The sequence below is a fragment of the Glandiceps talaboti genome, chromosome 21 (assembly GCF_964340395.1).
Source record: "Glandiceps talaboti chromosome 21, keGlaTala1.1, whole genome shotgun sequence".
Classification (NCBI taxonomy): Eukaryota; Metazoa; Hemichordata; class Enteropneusta; family Spengelidae; genus Glandiceps; species Glandiceps talaboti.
In genome coordinates, this window is record NC_135569.1 from 2,846,403 (window position 1) to 2,865,335 (window position 18,933).

The window sequence follows — 18,933 nt, forward strand, 5'->3', positions numbered from 1 at the left end:
TGCCCCACCTATTCTAAATTGAGTGTAATCGGAACCACACAATTTTTTTTATTAGACTGTACGAATGTTTAGCCTATTCCATTGTTTTTAAAACTGATAGTATCATTTATGTTAAGTTTTATCATGCTGTAATACTTTTAATTGCTTTATAAGTACTAACCAGTTTCACCTACCTTCACATTTAGGTGAAGACATTATATTTGTGTAAAAACGTTTTATATTTGATTTTAAGTACTATAATATTTGATTGTGTGCACATCTTAAGAAGAACATTAGAATCAGGAAATAGTACACTTGTGACGTAGTATGGCATATAGTAGTAAGTATTTAAAGGCAGATGTCCACTATATAAAGAGGATTATGGGTGATGTATATGCATATGCAGGAAATTCAAACTGCTGTAAGGAGCACTGACTTCGCCCTCATATCGTCATCCCATTTTGCACTGAAAAAGTTTCACATGGCTCTCATATTTCATATATACTGTTTGTAAATATATAATGATGCAACATGAGTAGAAATAACTGACGTTAACTAAGTTTGGTAGTCAATATAGCAGGTTTACCCTCAAACTGACGCAAAATTTGTTTCAAATTTGTCTAGTAAAAACCGTTGGCCAGTTGTCAATTAGGCTTACAAGTTACACAAAGCATGATAAGACACTGTGAATGGTGCAAATAAACAACGGACGTAGTCCGGATGGGGACTTATGGATTGGGTTCTGTCTGTCCGTGGGTGCGTTTGTCCGTCCAGAGCTGTTTCTTGGAGATGGCTTGACCGATTTTTTTCAAACTTGGTACAGGGGCAACATACTATGGCATACATATGCACATCAATTTGTAAACAACTAAATGAAACATACTTTGAATAAAACAATTTTCCTAGTAGACGTAAAGGGGAACACCACTCCAGGAAATACACATTTTCATAAAATGTGGGTTCTGGAAAGTTATTTCATGATTTTAGATCACCTTCAGTTACTTGCAATTTAGAGTTTTAAATATGTTGATCTTGTGCAGTTATAGGGTATTTTTGTTATGGACTATTGCATCATGGGAGTCAGCAGAAATAATGTATTCAAATTGAATAGTTGAACACAGAATATTCATGAGTACAAAACTGGTATACATTTCAGTGTAAAACATGTTATGAATATTCAGTGTGCAACCACTGAATACATTGTTTCTGCTGACTCCCATGATGCAATAGCCCGTAGCAAAGACCCTATGAAGGCACAAGATCAACTTGATTTTCTCTGAAATCACAATTGTAGGTGATGTAAAACCATGAAATGACTCTGTAGAACTCATAGTTTATAAAAATGTCTATTTCCTGGTGGGGGGGGGGGGGGAGGAGGGGAGGGGGTGTTCACCTTTAATCACATTGGTTGAGATTGTCTGATTGAATTCAATTTATGACAATCATGAAATTTCTTAAGTAAAATTAAAAGTTTTATATTACATTGATTTATGCAGATTATTGAGACTTTGTTCATCTTTGAATTGATGCTGTTGTAATAGTTTCAAAACTTCATCATCTTTTCTGCAAGTAGGTAGAGTTATTGACATGATCTAATTTGACCCCGCCACCTCAGATTGCAAAGCCAAAATAAAAGCCTGGCAAAAATCAGGTATGTATATTTTATAATTCTTGTTAATTTTAAGTAAATCTAACCAAACCATATCAAGTGGTATGCATTAGGAGCTCACTAAGCATGTTAGGAGCAGCACTAACAGAAAATTTAAATACATCCACTACTAAAAAGAATTAGAGAAGATATGACTAGAATAATCATATATAGAAACAAACCAAAGGGAGGTAAGAGGAGTGAGAATAATACTACGTTTCAAATGTTAGTAAAAATATCTAACCTCTAAACTATTCCATATTTGTTTTAACCTCAGACCACTAAAAGATGTTGGTGAGTGGTCTGAGTTTTAACAAAATCTTTTCTGTTTTCAATTGTATCAATAAGGTATTGTTTGATAAGTTTATCTATTTGTTTACTTAGACTCATTGTAATGTTTATCTATTTGTTTACTTATAGACTCATTTTAATGTTTATCTATTTGTTTACTTATAGACTCATTGTAATGTTTATCTATTTGTTTACTTATAGACTCATTGTAATGTTTATTTGTTTACTTATAGACTGGTAATGTTCATCTATTTGTTTACTTATAGACTCATTGTAATGTTTATTTGTTTACTTATAGATTGGTAATGTTCATCTATTTGTTTACTTACATACTCATTGTAATGTTTATCTATTTGTTTACTTAGACTCATTGTAATGTTTATCTATTTGTTTACTTATAGACTCATTGTAATGTTTATCTATTTGTTTACTTATAGACTCATTGTAATGTTTATTTGTTTACTTATAGACTGGTAATGTTCATCTATTTGTTTACTTATAGACTCATTGTAATGTTTATTTGTTTACTTATAGATTGGTAATGTTCATCTATTTGTTTACTTACATACTCATTGTAATGTTTATCTATTTGTTTACTTAGACTCATTGTAATGTTTATCTATTTGTTTACTTATAGACTCATTGTAATGTTTATCTATTTGTTTACTTATAGACTAGTAATGTTATCTATTTTGTTTACTTATAGACTCATTGTAATGTTTATTTGTTTACTTATAGACTGGTAATGTTTACTTATAGACTCATTGTAATGTTTATTTGTTTACTTATAGACTGGTAATGTTCATCTATTTGTTTACTTACATACTCATTGTAATGTTTCCTACTATCTCCTATAAATAAACAGTAGTTCATAGTAGTCTATAAACGAAAGTGTGGAAGTGTGGGATCAATTTTTATGGGTGGGGCCCATAGACCCTCCGCCAATGGTCTAGTATGGTGTGCCATATCTTCTTGTAAGTTGTATGGACTTGACTTTGGTATTTTGCCTCCTGTACGAGCGTTTGATATGAAGGCAAATTATATTTCTCAGATTGGGCCCTGCAATGTGTAGGCAAACGAAAAAGACTAATGTTTTGTTCTTGTTGGCTTAGTATTCAATTTACATCTGGTTGTATCAATGTTGGCAATGTTTGAATTAACAAAATAGATTAACAAGATGCTAGAGGAATGAAATCAAGTCACATACACACACACATCGTTTTTTTTTCATCATAACAATATATTTCAGCAAAATTGGTACAAAGTTTGGCAACTTAACTCATTTACATACATATTATAGTACACACATAAATACAATGCTGAAAGTTACTGACAAAACTGGTAATAATAATATTGCTCAAAATACAACAATTTTAAGCTATAAACAAGCTCACTTCTACAAATATGGCAGGTCTAAAATAGTATTTTGGTCATCGTGACACCAAATTACAAACGTCTCAACAAATAGAGTTAAAGTGAGTCACTCGAGATACTATAGGGGTATTGTGCGACCTAAAAGAGTTGTAAAACCATTTGCTGCACTTTTTTTTTTTATAAACAAAGAAAGTTTAATAATATATACATACATTGGCCCAAGTAAAAATATTGATATGGAAATTAACCTGTTTTGCATACAAACTTTGATCTATTGCTTTTGTGCCTGGTTAAAACAGTGACTGTGACTGCTGCAAATGATATAGACTGTCGACAGTTGTTCGTGCCTTTTTTGCTATGTTTCATCTAAAATAAAGTCGTCGCCTCGCTCCATGGCACTGAATATTAACATGTACTGATAGGAAACTGAGTGTCGAGGCACACGCTGTGATGTTGCTAAATAATCAGCACATGGTTATAGTATTGCTCCGGATCAGAGCGAGGCGACGACTTTAGTAATAGTTTTAGATAAAACAGCAAAAAAGGCATGAACGACAGTCTACAAATGATACACCAAGGTGGACAACATGAAATGTATGCGGCACGTTACATCATGGTGTGATGCACCATGGTATATCACATTAAGTGTTGTATGTGGCACATGCACTGCAGTGTATGATGCATGCACATCATGTGATGGTCACATACGTGTAGATCACTCATTCTATAAAGTAAACATATGACTAAAATAGGCAGATATTTAAACTTTTGAAAACATTAGCAAACCATGGGCTACTAATATGAAGTGCATGTGATAGAAAAGTACCCACAAGGCAAGCGCATACTTCTTGAGTGATCGGCCAAAGACGGCAACATGTATCATGTGATCGGTCTTGAAGAACCATGACAGAGGCACATGGTACATCACATGACCAGTCATACAAAGACACCTAATAAACAAAACTTACAATGCTACCAGTCATTGACAGTCATATGATAAACATGTTAAATACGAAGCCAGTTTTTTGACCACCACAGGACAAACATATTTTTACATGTGAGTAGTCTTAGTACTTTAACACGGCACACTAACAGTGATAGAATTGAAAGCCATATAATGTTTACAAATTTTGATAAATATGACGCCATCCTATTTTTAAGTTATGAAATCCTGATTATGTTAAAAACTTTAAATATTCAGAATAACTCTACTATTTACAATCTCAAAGTTTTTGTTCCCCCCAATACTATTGTTGATAATATGAAAGAGAGCATGGTCCTTTCAACGTTGATCCATGTTTTTTGTGATGAGAGTTGAGAAATTGGCCAAACTTACCGTCTATCAACACCGTGTTGACTCAAATCTTGTCTTGCAGGATATAATTACTAGTTTTGTAAAAGTACAAATATTTACTCTGTTTTCACTTTTGCTTGTTTTTAAAAAAGAGTTTATCAGTTAGATTAACTGTTGTGTAAAATGAAGCATGTATTTGGTTGCTACCCAGTCAACATGTAGAATTGAAAACCTATAAATACAAACAAGTGTCCAGAAAATGTTCAATTCCAATCCCTAATTTACAAGTAAACAGTATGTTTATAGACTATCACCTTAAAAGACAAGTCACACACATAATAAATAGCTTTCCATCATTTTTACACCCTGCTTTTAAAACCCAAAGATTTATGTTAATATCATGGACAGTCACATGCACATCACATGTAGAGCCATGGCCTACCATGTGATGTACATGTGATCAACCTGACACAGCCACATGGGGAACATAATAAATAACTTTCCTTATTGAAACCCTTTGTCTTTAAAACCACCCTCCCTATACAGTTCTGTTGAAATAATTACAGCTGTGGACATCCAAGTGTGTGAATCTGCTTGTGTAACTACAGAAATGGAGTCAGATTAAATTGATTGTATAAGGTAGATTTCAGTCAGTAAATATGATAGTCTTATCATAAACATAGTAAGGCTGTTCAGTCGACACCCAACTGGGTCATGATGGTTACACTGTAATCAAATCTGCCGTCAACTAACTTTTTCCACAATTTGACAGTTGAAGACTTTCACATTAGATATACAAGATTGAAGACTTTATTCCTGATCCTATGAACGTCAGACTCACTTTTAGTACACTTAACTTGTTGAATAGCCAAGATTTTATACCAACTTGGACTTCGAAAAATCTCCTTATTCCACTTTCAATGATAACATAAGACTTTTGAAAACATTGTGTCAAGTTGTATGAATGAAATCTATGTATACAATCAATTTAGTTAAACTAGGCAATCCATTCACTTGCTCATCCACAGCTGTCCTTACACCCAAGTTTTTACTTCGTGTTGTGGCCAAAGCATATTAGTAAGTCTTTGCATAGTGCAGAAATTTGCTGTAAGTTGACTGAAAACAGGTAGGTCCATGGGTTTTTGTATCCAATAAATAAATAAAATGGCCACTTTCTTTTGTAATTTAGGAATTATTTACAATATTAAAATACATTAAATAGTACATGACATCTTCACTCACATTTAGAAAGAGAGTACACACATTTTGACCTTTGACCTCATTGGTAAGAATCCAAACTCTAGAGGGCGTACATCAAAACTTAATTGCTGGCATGACACGAACTGATGAGAGCCTTTTATAAAGGAGAGATACTGATGAAATACTGTTTCTGTCACTATTTGAGACAGTACGAAATGTTGATTGTGATAAAATATCCAGAAAAACAGAAACTTAAGAATTCTGTTCTGATATCAGATACTAGTGAAATCTTTTACTTGTACGCTTTGAACAGTAAAATTTAGTGATGATGAATGATGTCAGATCAGCTGATTCAGATTTTAGTGTTTGTCTGTACAACTCACTATTAAAAGTTGTGAACGAATCTCACAAGTTGAACTTTTCAATCTCCCACATCCATGGTGTTACTGTGATGCAGAGATACCTCATGAACTGAACCTCACAAGATGAACATGTACGTCCAAGGCAGGTTATCCATCAACACAAGGTATTTAAAGTTGATTGATTTCCATCTTGTTGCCTCCATACTACCAGTTCAAGAAAGAGTTATCACGTGTTTAAAGTGACCAGTTCGATGAGGATTGGGTATTTATTTTGGATTTTTCACGGCTTCCTACTTGACAAATTAATGTGAAACATTGACTAAGTCTCTGTTGTAACTCAATACATTGCAGAAAACTAAAAAAAATGTGTAAAATGTTTATTGTACATTCAATAACAAACAATTTACACAAGTCTTTCGCAATTTATTGAGTTACAAACACAGACTTGGTCTAAACATTCTATGTTTGTTTTACATTGATTTTTCAAGTAAGAAGCCATCAAAAAAATAAAATAAAAATCCAAAATAAATACCAATCATCATCCATATGGCCACTTTGAGGTTGCATTTCACAATGAAAAACATAGCTCACAAATCCATGGAGTGTTTTCACACCACAAGAGGGCGCTGTCACTAATCTGAGTTGCAGTGATGTTTAGTCTGCCACTAGAGGGTGCTGTCACTAGTCCAACCCACTGTTTTGTCTATGTTGTGTGTACTGGTATATCATGTAAGATTATAAAAGTTTGTAACAACTACTCCACACAATGATTGTACTGCATTAAAATCTCATTTCATTAGAGTGCTCCAGTACTGTGTATATCTGCCATCAAAGGTAACTTAAGGGGCTTTCCTGTGAATACATAAAAAGAGAAAATTGTTATCTTTCACTACATACACAGTTTTCATTCACTTTGTTTGGTGAAGTTAATGATAAGTTACATAGAATAATGTACTCTCTCTTTACAAAAAGTATAAGGACAAAAAAGAAAAAAAAAATGTTTCTGGTCCGGACAGTTAGTCTAAAATGGTATGACCGCCGTTTTTTGTTTTTTTTAAATTTTCAACAAACCTGTTACTCAGTCACTGTTCCCCACAGATCTGCCTACTGCATGGGCTGGACAAACACACAAAAAGACCTATGCGTGGGTATTTAAGTGACGCGCACACTCACCAGAAATAATTCTTCTGCCTGAACAATATTTATAATGACGACATTCCTGTCAAGTTACTGGCATAATACATGTATGTCTGGTTACTCACAAGATTTTTATTGACATAGTTTTCAATGTATCTTTTTTTTGTTTTAAAAAATTGAAATAAAAATAGCACAAATGTCATTGTGCCCAACTAATACTGAAATCTAAGCTGTTATTTATTATGAGAGAGAATGATTCTCAGTTGTGTTGAAAACTCAGTATATGCATAAAGGTGAGACAGGGGTATTAAAGGCCCCTAACTTTATGGGGGATATTGTCAAACTTGAATGTGTACAGAGAACAACACATCTCACATTACTCTATGAAAATGAGCAGCTGGTGATTTTGGTAATAAATTTGGTATGTGTGGATGTGTGAATGTCTTGGGAATGTGTGTGTTGTTACAGGGAGTTGATATTTATGCATAGTATATACAATTTTCGATAAAACATGATCAAACTTTAATATGCATTGCAGTTGAGTTGTCAGTGGTGAAGTCTTTAACTATGAATGTAGTTTCAGTCTCAAACCCACCTAATGTCAATAGGGAACTTGCAATCCAGACTGAGCATGCTCTGACGCAAAGGACTATGGGATTATTTGTGGTTATCATAATACCTAATCCGGAGCTACTGATAAAATAAACCTGCCACAATTGTCACGGTAACTATGAATTGATTATTTGTGGTTACAAAAGATGTAGATTATTGTTTACAATACTATTTGATTAGTATTTATTATCACATCTCCCATGATGCAACATTCAACATGGCGGACTTGCAAACTCGCCATGTTGAATGTTGCATCATGGGAAATGTGATAAATACTACTCAATTAGTATTGTAAACAATGTTGTTACCACAAATGATCAATTCATAGTCACCCTGACAATTGTGGGAGGTTTATTTTATCAGTAACTCCAGATTAGGTATTATGATAACCACAGATAATCCCATAGTCCTTTGCATCTGAGCATGCTCAGTCTGGATTACAAGTTCCCTATTGGATTAAATTAACCAGGTCTAGATAAGAACAGTGTTGTTCCTTTTGACCCAAACTGTAAAATACGCCGTTGGCCGATGTGTGAGGGCGCCTCGTCATGGTGTACCTTACCTTATAGGTTTGACCCTACTGACAAGAAACGGGTTTTCTTTATTCCAGTTTCTATGTTTTTGTAACAGTAAAACACTGAGTTTGCTGCAAAGGTAACTATTGAATTATTATTTTATAATAGTAGTTTTGGGTTAAATGTGTACTCACTTCATGAGACTATCTTGGTGAGCCAGGAATTGTTGTTGAAGATGTGAAAACCGTTGTTGTTCAATGATTTGTCTCTGCATTGCTTCATGATGTATTTGTTGTGCCAGTGCATCACCAAATGGATGACTAACCAGTGCTGGACGTACAGCACCACTAAACGCTGGATCCAACGGGTGAGCTCCTGGTGGGTATGGAGTTGCAGCAGCAGCGGCAGCAGCAGTACCAGCTAATGGATGTGGTCCCATCGGTGATAATGGTACCGGATGATCCATGGGATAAGCTGGATTGATATGGGCATGGGTTTCACCTGGATGCACATGTAGGTGCGTATGAGAGTGTGTGTGTTGGTGTTGATTAAGACTGGTGAACTGCAGTCTTCCTACAGGGTCCATTAATGCCAGTCTCTCACTTTGCAGTCTTTCATATTGTATTCTTTCAACAGGATTAGTGAATGGTGTTTCTGCTGGCACCATTGGATGACCAGGTAGAAGAACTCTGTCCAGGGGTCTGTCACCATGTCTTTCCAGTGGATGATGAGGTACATGGAATGGTGATGGTTGTGGGGTGCGATCCCCTGGTAGTCCGTGTCTGTTCAACAACCAATGTCTTTCCATTGGATGTAAATGTGTTCCAAGTGGATCTAACTTCATTTTGTCCCTGAGTTCCCGTTCTCGGATCTCACGTTCAATCATTTCACGTTCCCGGAACTCGCGTTCTCGTAATTCTCTTTCAAGTTCAATATCCCTTTCCCTGGCGCCAGGAGGATAAACAGGCACTCCCTGTGCAAGTCCATACCTTAGCATAGGATCTGGACCTGTTAGACATGCTAGTGTATTTGGTCCCGGTGTTCTTGCATGTGGACGTGCATATTCACTCAGAGTTCGTAATGCTGGTGTGTCGTAACCTGGTGGTGGCATGTGATGACCTCCAGGCGATATATAGGCTGGTCCTTGCTGCATTCCATAAGGGCCAGTAATCAAAGCATCAGCACTGTTGTTTTCAGGAGGTGTCTCAGGTTTCTTCTATCAAGAATAATAAATAATTGTCAGTAAAGAAAATAGAATGAAAGCTAGATAATTACACAATGCACATATGAATCTCAACTTCCCTAACCATGTTTAAAGAATTTATACACATAAAGAAGAAAGGGTATTACAAAAACATTAACTTTTGAAACTATTTGGACATTCTGTTTTAGCACATCTGTACAATATGAAATGTTACAATTGTGTGATTTAGATACATAGTAATATACTTACAATTAAGGACTTGGCTATACATAGATACATAGTAATACAGTGTATCTTTATAAACTACTACATCATATCCATACGTAAATGTCACACATTTAAATTAGTATCATTCTTTTTATTATTCAAATATTCCTCCTAAGAATTTTTCCGTAATAATCTTATCATTTATATTCTGAGTTCTACCATTAAGCTACACAAGCATAGTAAAGGTTTCTCCATCTTGACAGCAAACGTAATATATCATGATATGATATGATATGATATATATTTTATTACCCGATCAAAAATAAGTACAATACAAACGTAAATACAGGAAAAGCAAATTAGATCGGATAGCAGGAGTCTGAAAATAGCTATGCTAATCGTGTCTGACCCCTGGCTAAAGTAAATAATGGTACAAGTTTAGAGTGCAAATAAATATACAAAAAGTAGCTCTACCCTTAACCCCCTCCCCTCACCATCCCCCCTATATATACGAGTGCCATAATGAAAAGAAGTCATATATTACATTAGAACTATACAACATAGGGATGTTAGCCCATCTTGTAAACACACAAAGATGTTTTGTTTGTTTGTACTGTAAACTTACCGCAACAACTTCTTCTTCCTTTTCTTTCTCTCGCTCTCGCTCTCTTTCCCTTTCTCTTTCCTTCTCCTTCTCCTTTTCCTTCTCCCGTTCCCTTTCTCTCTCCTTCTCCCTTTCCCGTCTTTCCTTTTCTTGTTCTCTTTCCCGTTCTCTCTCAGCCTCTCTCTCCTTTTCTTTCTGTTTCTCTCTTAATACTCGTGCCTTCTCTGCTGCTTCAGCGCGTTTTTTGTATAATTTGGAATCCTGAAGGGGCGTGAACAGCAGATCTGTTCTTGCACACGAATTGTACTCTCTCTTCCAATGCTGGACAAAACTACAAATATGACCACAAAGACATACAATGAGTGCAAACAGACTAATTTTTAGCCACAACATGTGAATATAGGCTTTGTTTTATCATTTATGTTTCATACTAAAATTACACCATGCATGAGCCAAGTTGAACCAAAAATGTATTATACTCTTGCCATTCTACGTCATTGGTTCTGCTGTGTTTGAAATACGAGCCAAAATGTTCAAAATTGCCATTACTTTACTTACGACTCTGAGCAAAACCACTATCACCGATATTTTGTTAAACATGCAACCCTGCATTTTCAGCCAAGTCCTCTAGCTAAGAAAAGAATGTTTTAGAAGTTAGAAATATACATGAATATGATGACCTACCTTGCAGTTTGACTTGTATGGACAAGTTGATCAACAATAACTGGTTCTGGTGAGGGCGCCCTCTCCATTTCTTCTTCTTGTTCTTCTTTCTCTTCTTCGACTTCTTCAATTTCTTTCTTAATAACAATATCAGTCACGATTGGCTTTTCACATGGCAGTGGACTCTTCACTCTTTCTGGTAACAGAGGGAGTGCAGCAGTCATAGTTTCTTGTAAGTTAGGGGGCTCTGCACTTACAGGTTCTGGCATCTTACGGGGTTCACTACGGATATGTTCAGGTAAGTTTGGGGGTCCGTAGTTGGAATGCAATGGTGGTACTGGTGGTAGGCTTGCTGTGGATGGTACGTGAGCAATGACGGGCGTTGGTGCAGCTATCATTGGCGGCAGTGATGATGACTGCATAGATTCCGTCAAAGGTAACATTGAGGGTGGCATTCTATCACATGGAATACTGTATGGATGATTGACAACCTCTCTGGGTAATTCATCTCGGCATTGTGCTAACTGTTCAAATTGTTCCTGGTCCTGGTCTTGGTCTTGGTCTTGATCACTTTCATTGTCATTATCAGGGTTAGGTGAACACACAGATGAAGCACTAGTAAGAGCATCTTGGTCCTGTGCTGTGGTACTAGCAGATTCTTCATTGATAGTACTACTGGTGTCTGTACAGGCACCTTGATCTGATGGAGTTTCAGATCTCTCCTCAGAGTCCTGCCACAAATCACATCATTCAAATTATGTTACACTAATGTAAATCATGTTATGCTATATTTCAAACCATGTTACATTTATCATTCAAATCATGTTATGCTATGATTCAAATCATGTTATGCCATATTTCAAACCATGTTACATTTATCATTCAAATCATGTTATGCTATGATTCAAATCATGTTATACCATATTTCAAATCATGTTATGCTATGATTCAAATCATGTTATGCCATATTTCAAACCATGTTACATTTATCATTCAAATCATGTTATGCTATGATTCAAATCATCTTACACTGTAATTCAAATCATTTTGTACATGTGAATATATGATTCTAACCCCAATATCAGTTTTATTTACTAAATTCCTTTTTGAAGAAACACTGCTTTCAGTAAATTTGAGATGACAACATACTTTGTAACTTTGTCATTTTTAAATTGAGAAGCCATAAAAATGGTTTCAAAGACAACAATCTTCACTATTTCCATAACTATGGCTTCTGTTCCATTGAGAACATTCTGTTTCTATGACAACGATCTCTACTGTTTCTATGACAACGATCGCTACTGTTTCTATGACAACGACCTCTATTGTTTCTATGACAATGATCTCTACTGTTTCTATGACAACGACCTCTACTGTTTCTATGGCAATGATCTCTACTGTTTCTATGACAACGACCTCTGTTTCTATGACAACAACATCAAACTGAATATTTGACCATACCTGTGATTTGAGTTTCTTAAATCCTGAATCAGATTCTATTTCATCCTTGGAATCTGTTTCTTCTCGTTCTCTCAACTGTCTCTTGCTTTCCTGGATAATCTCATCACTCTCGTCTTCTCGAATTTTCTGTTTGATTTATGAAACAGAGTTAGTTATTAGCTATGTTTGACTACTTTGGTTTTCTGTCAGGTTTACAATACAGACTAAGTGACTATTTAAGTAATCTACATCAAACTATGCTATCATTCTCTTCCTTCTTACTAGATGCAATGAACACTTTTAAACATTGCAAATTATCATTTCTTGTTTTACTGTTGTTGTTTTTTTATTTTGCTTTTTGGTTTTTTCTCAACATGTTTATTTTACTGATATGTGAACTCAAGCAATTTGTCCATTTTATTTTGGTCACATTTTTGTTTTAATAAATCATGTATTCTTATTATTAAATCAGCCTGTTCATCGTCTTTATTGAAATATGCTTTTCTCCAAACATGGATATATGGGGATGGATGTACAGATGGATAGAATTGGGGGTGAGGGTGGTGGGAGGGGATAGAGAAAGACAAAGAGTGGCAGAAGAAAATACAATGTGTGTAGAGAGATCGACAGAGAGTGGAAAGGAAATAGAGTAGAGGAAATAGAGAAGAGAAAGTGAGAGTTAGCAGTGCGAGGAAACAGTGTGCACATAAAAAATGTTGACCAGAGATATACACAGAATAAGTGAAATGTACACTTTACCTTCTTTCGTCCACGTCCACTTGACTTAGTGCTACTGCTATCACTGGACGTACTAAACATGCTGGGAGAGTTGCGATTACTACCACGTGATAAACGGCGTGAATTGATTGGACTAGATGGTTCACTACCATATTTACTACGACCACTACGAAGAGTTGAACTCACCTATCACACAAAGAAACAGTCATTGATTATATCAATATCCAACATAGAATCCAAGGTAAGTCTTATCAACAATACTATTGTTATTTCTCTATATAATAATCAGATGTTATTCTCCCATATTGCCTTCGTTCAGCCAAGGAAAATACAAGCGACTTAAGGGGCCTTTGTCAATACTCGTCTTGCGACTCAGTGACAAAGGCCCCTTAGGTCAGAAGTATATGAATGAAGAAAAGTATTGTAGAATAACATAATTATACCAGCACCAGTAATATCAAAGAAAAATTGGGGATAATAATGGTAATTTTGAATGTTTTGACTCATATTTCGAACACAGCAGAATCAGTGACATAGACACGTGTTGTCATGACATAGAACATCCAGGGTATATGTTCCATATTTTTTGTTCAACTTGGCCCATGCATGGTATAATGAGTATTGTATTTTCTAGTCTAAGAATAATTTTCATTTCAAAAACACAAACTATGAATACATATTTATCAGCATTTATCATACTTATCATCAGTGACTTTTCCATTTCTCAAACCGATCCAAAAGTAGTGACAATTTTTTGATGAAATGAAACGAGACTAGCATTTGATGTCTCTAAGTATTAGTCAAATCTCATGATATGTTTGACCAATGAAATAACATGTACTTATACATCTCTTTACTTGTCAAGTCACATGATCACTGTTTGACCAATGAAATGACTTATACTTACAGAGTCTCTATTCCTTCTGGTTCTCATTTTGTGTTTGATGTCATCGGAATCATTTTCTTTGACAGGTTTAAACATAAATGGAGGTGGACTGCGTGGGTTATCTATCGGTTTTAATTCACCATATTTCTTAAAAAATATTCTACACTCTGTACATAGTAAGACTTTATCTTTGCCACCGTGATGCCAGTCTTTGGAATCTGTCAAAAAAAATACATGCATCTAATTATTTTGTTGATACATGATTGGATAAATATTGATCACATGATGTGCTCCAACTGTCATGTGACTTTTACTATAGATCACATGAGCTGATACCAATTTCAGCCTGCAATTTGTCAAATAATCAAATGACAACCGTATGATAGAATTATCACATTTTCTGTAAGTTTTTCAGGCATTTTGTGAAGAGGTTTTCTAGCGACATTTTTTGTGACAGACTTGGTGTTTATCAAAACACTTCACAATATTCTATCATGAAATAACTACATTTCTTATATGTTGTTCATTCAACCAATCATACGACAAATTGTAAGTCACATGACCTGTGATAATCACATGATGCAAAATCCAATGCAACAACTACACAACCAAATCTAACTGAAAATTTCACATTTAAAAAAAAACAACATTTTTCACTACCAAAGTAACCGAAAATTTCACTTTTAAAAAAAAACATTTTTCACAACCAAATCTAACTGAAAATTTCACATTTAAAAAAAAATGTTTTTCACAACCAAATCTAACTGAAAATTTCACATTTAAAAAAAAATGTTCACTACCAATCTAACTGAAAATTTCACATTTTTCATTAATATGCTTCCTTGAAGGCTTAACGTCGCCATCAAATAAAACGTTGATATAAAGTGCTCTATCACAGGTTGTGATCACAATAACTTACTTGTACTGTAGCAATGTCTACAGGCATAACCACTAAGATCTTTCTCACTGTCTTCACTATCAATCTCCTCTTCACTTGCTGAACTCAAATCCACTGGAGAGATATCAAAGAATATACAGTATAAAAGTTAATGAAATGAGAACATTCCAGACTATCTGTATCATGTGTATGTCTGACCTGATAATGTTTAGTGAACAGAATGAAAACTAGTCAACATCATTCTGACCCCCCCCCCCCCCATTAATTGAGACAAAAAAATACAAACTCTCAGTCATATAATAACTAACTATATCAAAATTACCACTTACAAAATTCTGAGCTAGCTGGTCGGCTTGTTCGTGACCCGCCACGTATCCTTCGGAGTACGTTTTGTCTGCGATGTTTACGATGAGGTCTTTGGTTAGATGCTTCTGGTGTTTTCTTCCAATAATAATAATATTCTACGAGGTCACCCTAAAATTGAAAGAAAAAGAAAAGAAAAGAAAATGAAGTATAAACTGTACATGAAAGTACAAAACTTTTGCAGACTGGTAACTGAAACCAGGAGATGCTTTAAAAGTACAACATTCATGCTTTCTAGTATTAGGTAGGACTCTATTATGTGACAATGTTGATGACAACAGCAATGACGCTGGGGACGATGAAGATAACGATGATGATCATCAAGATGACGACGATGTTGACATTGTTCTTGTTCTCAGATTGGGTTATCCATTTTGATAGATGACATTTCTTGAGAAAATTTCAGTGTTTGCTTCAAAATTAATGATAGAGCTACATAAAATTTAGATAAAAATCTACCTACTATTCTAAAATTGAGCGTAATTGGAACCCACACAATTTGTATTTGTTAGGCCTAACCTTAAATCTAAGACTATTAAATGGTACTGTCTTTCCACTATTCCCTAGTGTAGTGAAGTCATAGATTCAGCCAACAGACAGCTAATAGTATAAAGATTTATAGAGTCTAAACCATTGATAAAAACTACAAATCATGAGTATGAATATTAACAATGTGAAGAAATTATGGGCCATAAAGTATATCAGCAAATAAACCTACAAATGATACCAATGTCTCCTTCATTGCCTAATCCCCTACAAGTAGTCTATACAAATTACAAAGTTGCTTGGCTGTATAGCAGTGATAGACAATACAAATTACAATGTTACTTGTCTTTCCCCGTGGTGACATTGCTGGAACTAACTTTTAATATTACCATGTCAGTCTGTGACATACACTCAAGTCTGTGTGACTGAGACCTCCAACCTTATTGAATACAATCAATCCTAGATGCAAATAGCCTAAAGACTTCACATTTCTGTTTGCCTGAAATACACCATCGCTTTAACCAACAGGATGAGTCTTTGGGCAAAGTTAAAAAAGGCATACCACATGTCACCGTCACACTCTATCTATGTCATTACATGATGTCTAATGCAAGACTTTAGAGTACCTTGTGTCTAATAACCAGTAAGAATTGATTTAGCATAGGATGTCAGCTCAATATACTGTTCACAAAGTGAAAGACAGTTGTCAAGATGTAAACTAATATACTTTGTTAGTATGGTGCCTCACTGCCAACTAGCTAACAACTATCATGTATAATAAGTGTACTATTACTAGTCACATACATAAAAGCAAAGTGAACATATCAGCCTTGTCTTGATAGTCAAACCCAACTTTATGCTTTGTTTCTGTACGTATATCTTTCTTTAATACATCAACAGCTCTGTATAGTAATTTTGGTTACTTCTGTCTTATTTTACATTTGTGCATTATTGGAAATTGATGTGGATAATGTTTTCGTTGACATATCGCTATATACATAAACTAATTCTAATTCTAATTCCAATTCTATAGTAAATATACTAGTACAATAGTGAGAACACAATTCTTAAACTATGAATTTCACTTACAAACAACCACTGTGTTGGCTACCATGTTGTTTTCATACCCACACAGGATATAAATAGTGGCCCTTAGTCCAGTACCTATATGGTATCGTTAAGGTTTTTACTTAGAGACCACGTTGGCATCCAGACTATACAGTAACTAGTCTAGTTCCTATACGGTATCATTATGATTTACACCTCCACTCAGAGACCATGTTGGCATCCAAACTGTACCACAGTAACTACTCTAGTACAATTTACTTGGAGACCACTTTGGTATCCAGACTAAAATAGCCTGTACACTATAAACTTTATGATAGAGTGCTCTGTTTTCAATGACTGTCTGATAAGTGTGTGTGTCAAAACTAGTTACTCCAACATCAAACTTGTTTATAGCTTGACATTATCTTTGATATAATTGATTATGTGCAGTGTGAAAGAACACACCCACCCAATGGTTTAGGTACTAGTCAATTATTTCATGATGGGGAGGGGCAATACTCAATCAAACTTGTTAATACACTAATATAGTCATGCCCTCAATTAGTCTTCATTTTAGACATTGAATATTCAAATGTGGCCTAAAATATTTCAAGTATAACTTGGATAAGAAGTGGTAACCATTTCTTGCCCATCTCGCACATCAACATCAATGTTTCATGTTGTACAAGATCTAACATACAGTAGCCATTCCACTGTACAAGTAACTCTCCAAGAAACCGAATCAGCTCTATCTCTAGCTGTGGTTTGCATGCAGGTTTTATTTAATGGTGCACATAAAGTGAAAGGCTTTCAGCTTTGTCTGCCTGTAGTAGCATCTACAATAGGCATTTATCATGAATGAACTACTCTAGGCTATTTTATGAGGGGGTTTCATCTCTTCGTTGTCATTATGTGAACATAAAGACAACAACTGATCTATTGTGAAGGGATAATAAAATACATGTTTATACCCAGTACTTGTGTATTATTACCCAGCTCTCTTTTCATGACTATCCTTGCACTGAATGTAGTGGGACAAATGTCCAGACAACATACATGTGTTGTGATTCACACTACAGACTTCCTTTGTTTCCTTAGGATCAATAACTTGTTTGATTCAAAGTGTTACCATGGTGATTTGTTACAATCAGCTCCAACATAAAGGTCATATTTATAATAAACTGTTTGAGGGATTCCGAACTGCATCTTTTATGTAGAGTTTCTAAAACTAAAACCACGCTATCTAATTTAACCTGTGTTGATATATACCGGTATTCTCTTTGCCTTTGTGTATATGTCCTTTTATCACATAAATACGTGCATATCTTCTACTGTGTGACGTCAAACAGGGGTGATTTCAGAGCATATCACCCCTGTTCTACCGAACTATTTTTTTCTCCGTACCGTTGTTTGAGTGTTCGTGTCAATCCTACGCTACGATCAAGTTTATCATAATAATTATGTGCTTTCAAAACGTAAATGCATACATTACGTTAGTAACGTTACATATATCCTTGGATGGCATGAGTTTCATACATAGAAGTCCTTTTATTTTTATTTGATACATTTTATTCTATTTATATATAAAAACAACATAGTTTAAGAATTCACACATCAGGTTGGTCTGTGACTGTCATTTCACTTCTTTCATACGGCTCTACTTTCTTACACATAAATAAGACTAAGCATGTGGGTGCCATTTACTTTATAAGGAAATGGTGAAAATAATGAATTTATGACAATGCCTGACAACTGCATTCTCGCACACCAGAGGTATTATTTGTACCACTACATTTCGAGGCTCGTTAAGAACGTTGCTGTAAAACAGGTCGCGGTTTGCGATGATCGACAACTGTTTCACCAAAAATAAACTAAAAAATGTTGTGACGATGAAACAATGTTGCCAACATGCACAAATAATATCACACTCACTACATACATACATCCCTCCCTCCCTCCCTTCCTACCTACCTACATGCATACTA

At 35.0% G+C, this 18,933-nt stretch overlaps 1 protein-coding gene across 1 annotated transcript in view; it reads right to left on the bottom strand.

Moving 5' to 3' along the window:
- Positions 1 to 6,488: 6,488 nt before the first annotated feature.
- LOC144451708 (uncharacterized) overlaps positions 6,489 to 18,933 on the bottom strand; it is a 91,952-nt gene continuing 79,507 nt past the window's right edge. The window contains exons 10-19 of the mRNA XM_078142611.1: positions 15,382 to 15,526; positions 15,074 to 15,166; positions 14,176 to 14,372; positions 13,290 to 13,454; positions 12,552 to 12,677; positions 11,112 to 11,821; positions 10,647 to 10,758; positions 10,449 to 10,571; positions 8,607 to 9,628; positions 6,489 to 7,000 (exon numbers count right to left, since the gene is read on the bottom strand). Coding sequence (XP_077998737.1) covers positions 6,988 to 7,000; positions 8,607 to 9,628; positions 10,449 to 10,571; positions 10,647 to 10,758; positions 11,112 to 11,821; positions 12,552 to 12,677; positions 13,290 to 13,454; positions 14,176 to 14,372; positions 15,074 to 15,166; positions 15,382 to 15,526 — 2,706 coding nt within the window. The 3' untranslated portion in view covers positions 6,489 to 6,987. The remainder of the gene's footprint in view (positions 7,001 to 8,606; positions 9,629 to 10,448; positions 10,572 to 10,646; positions 10,759 to 11,111; positions 11,822 to 12,551; positions 12,678 to 13,289; positions 13,455 to 14,175; positions 14,373 to 15,073; positions 15,167 to 15,381; positions 15,527 to 18,933) is intronic.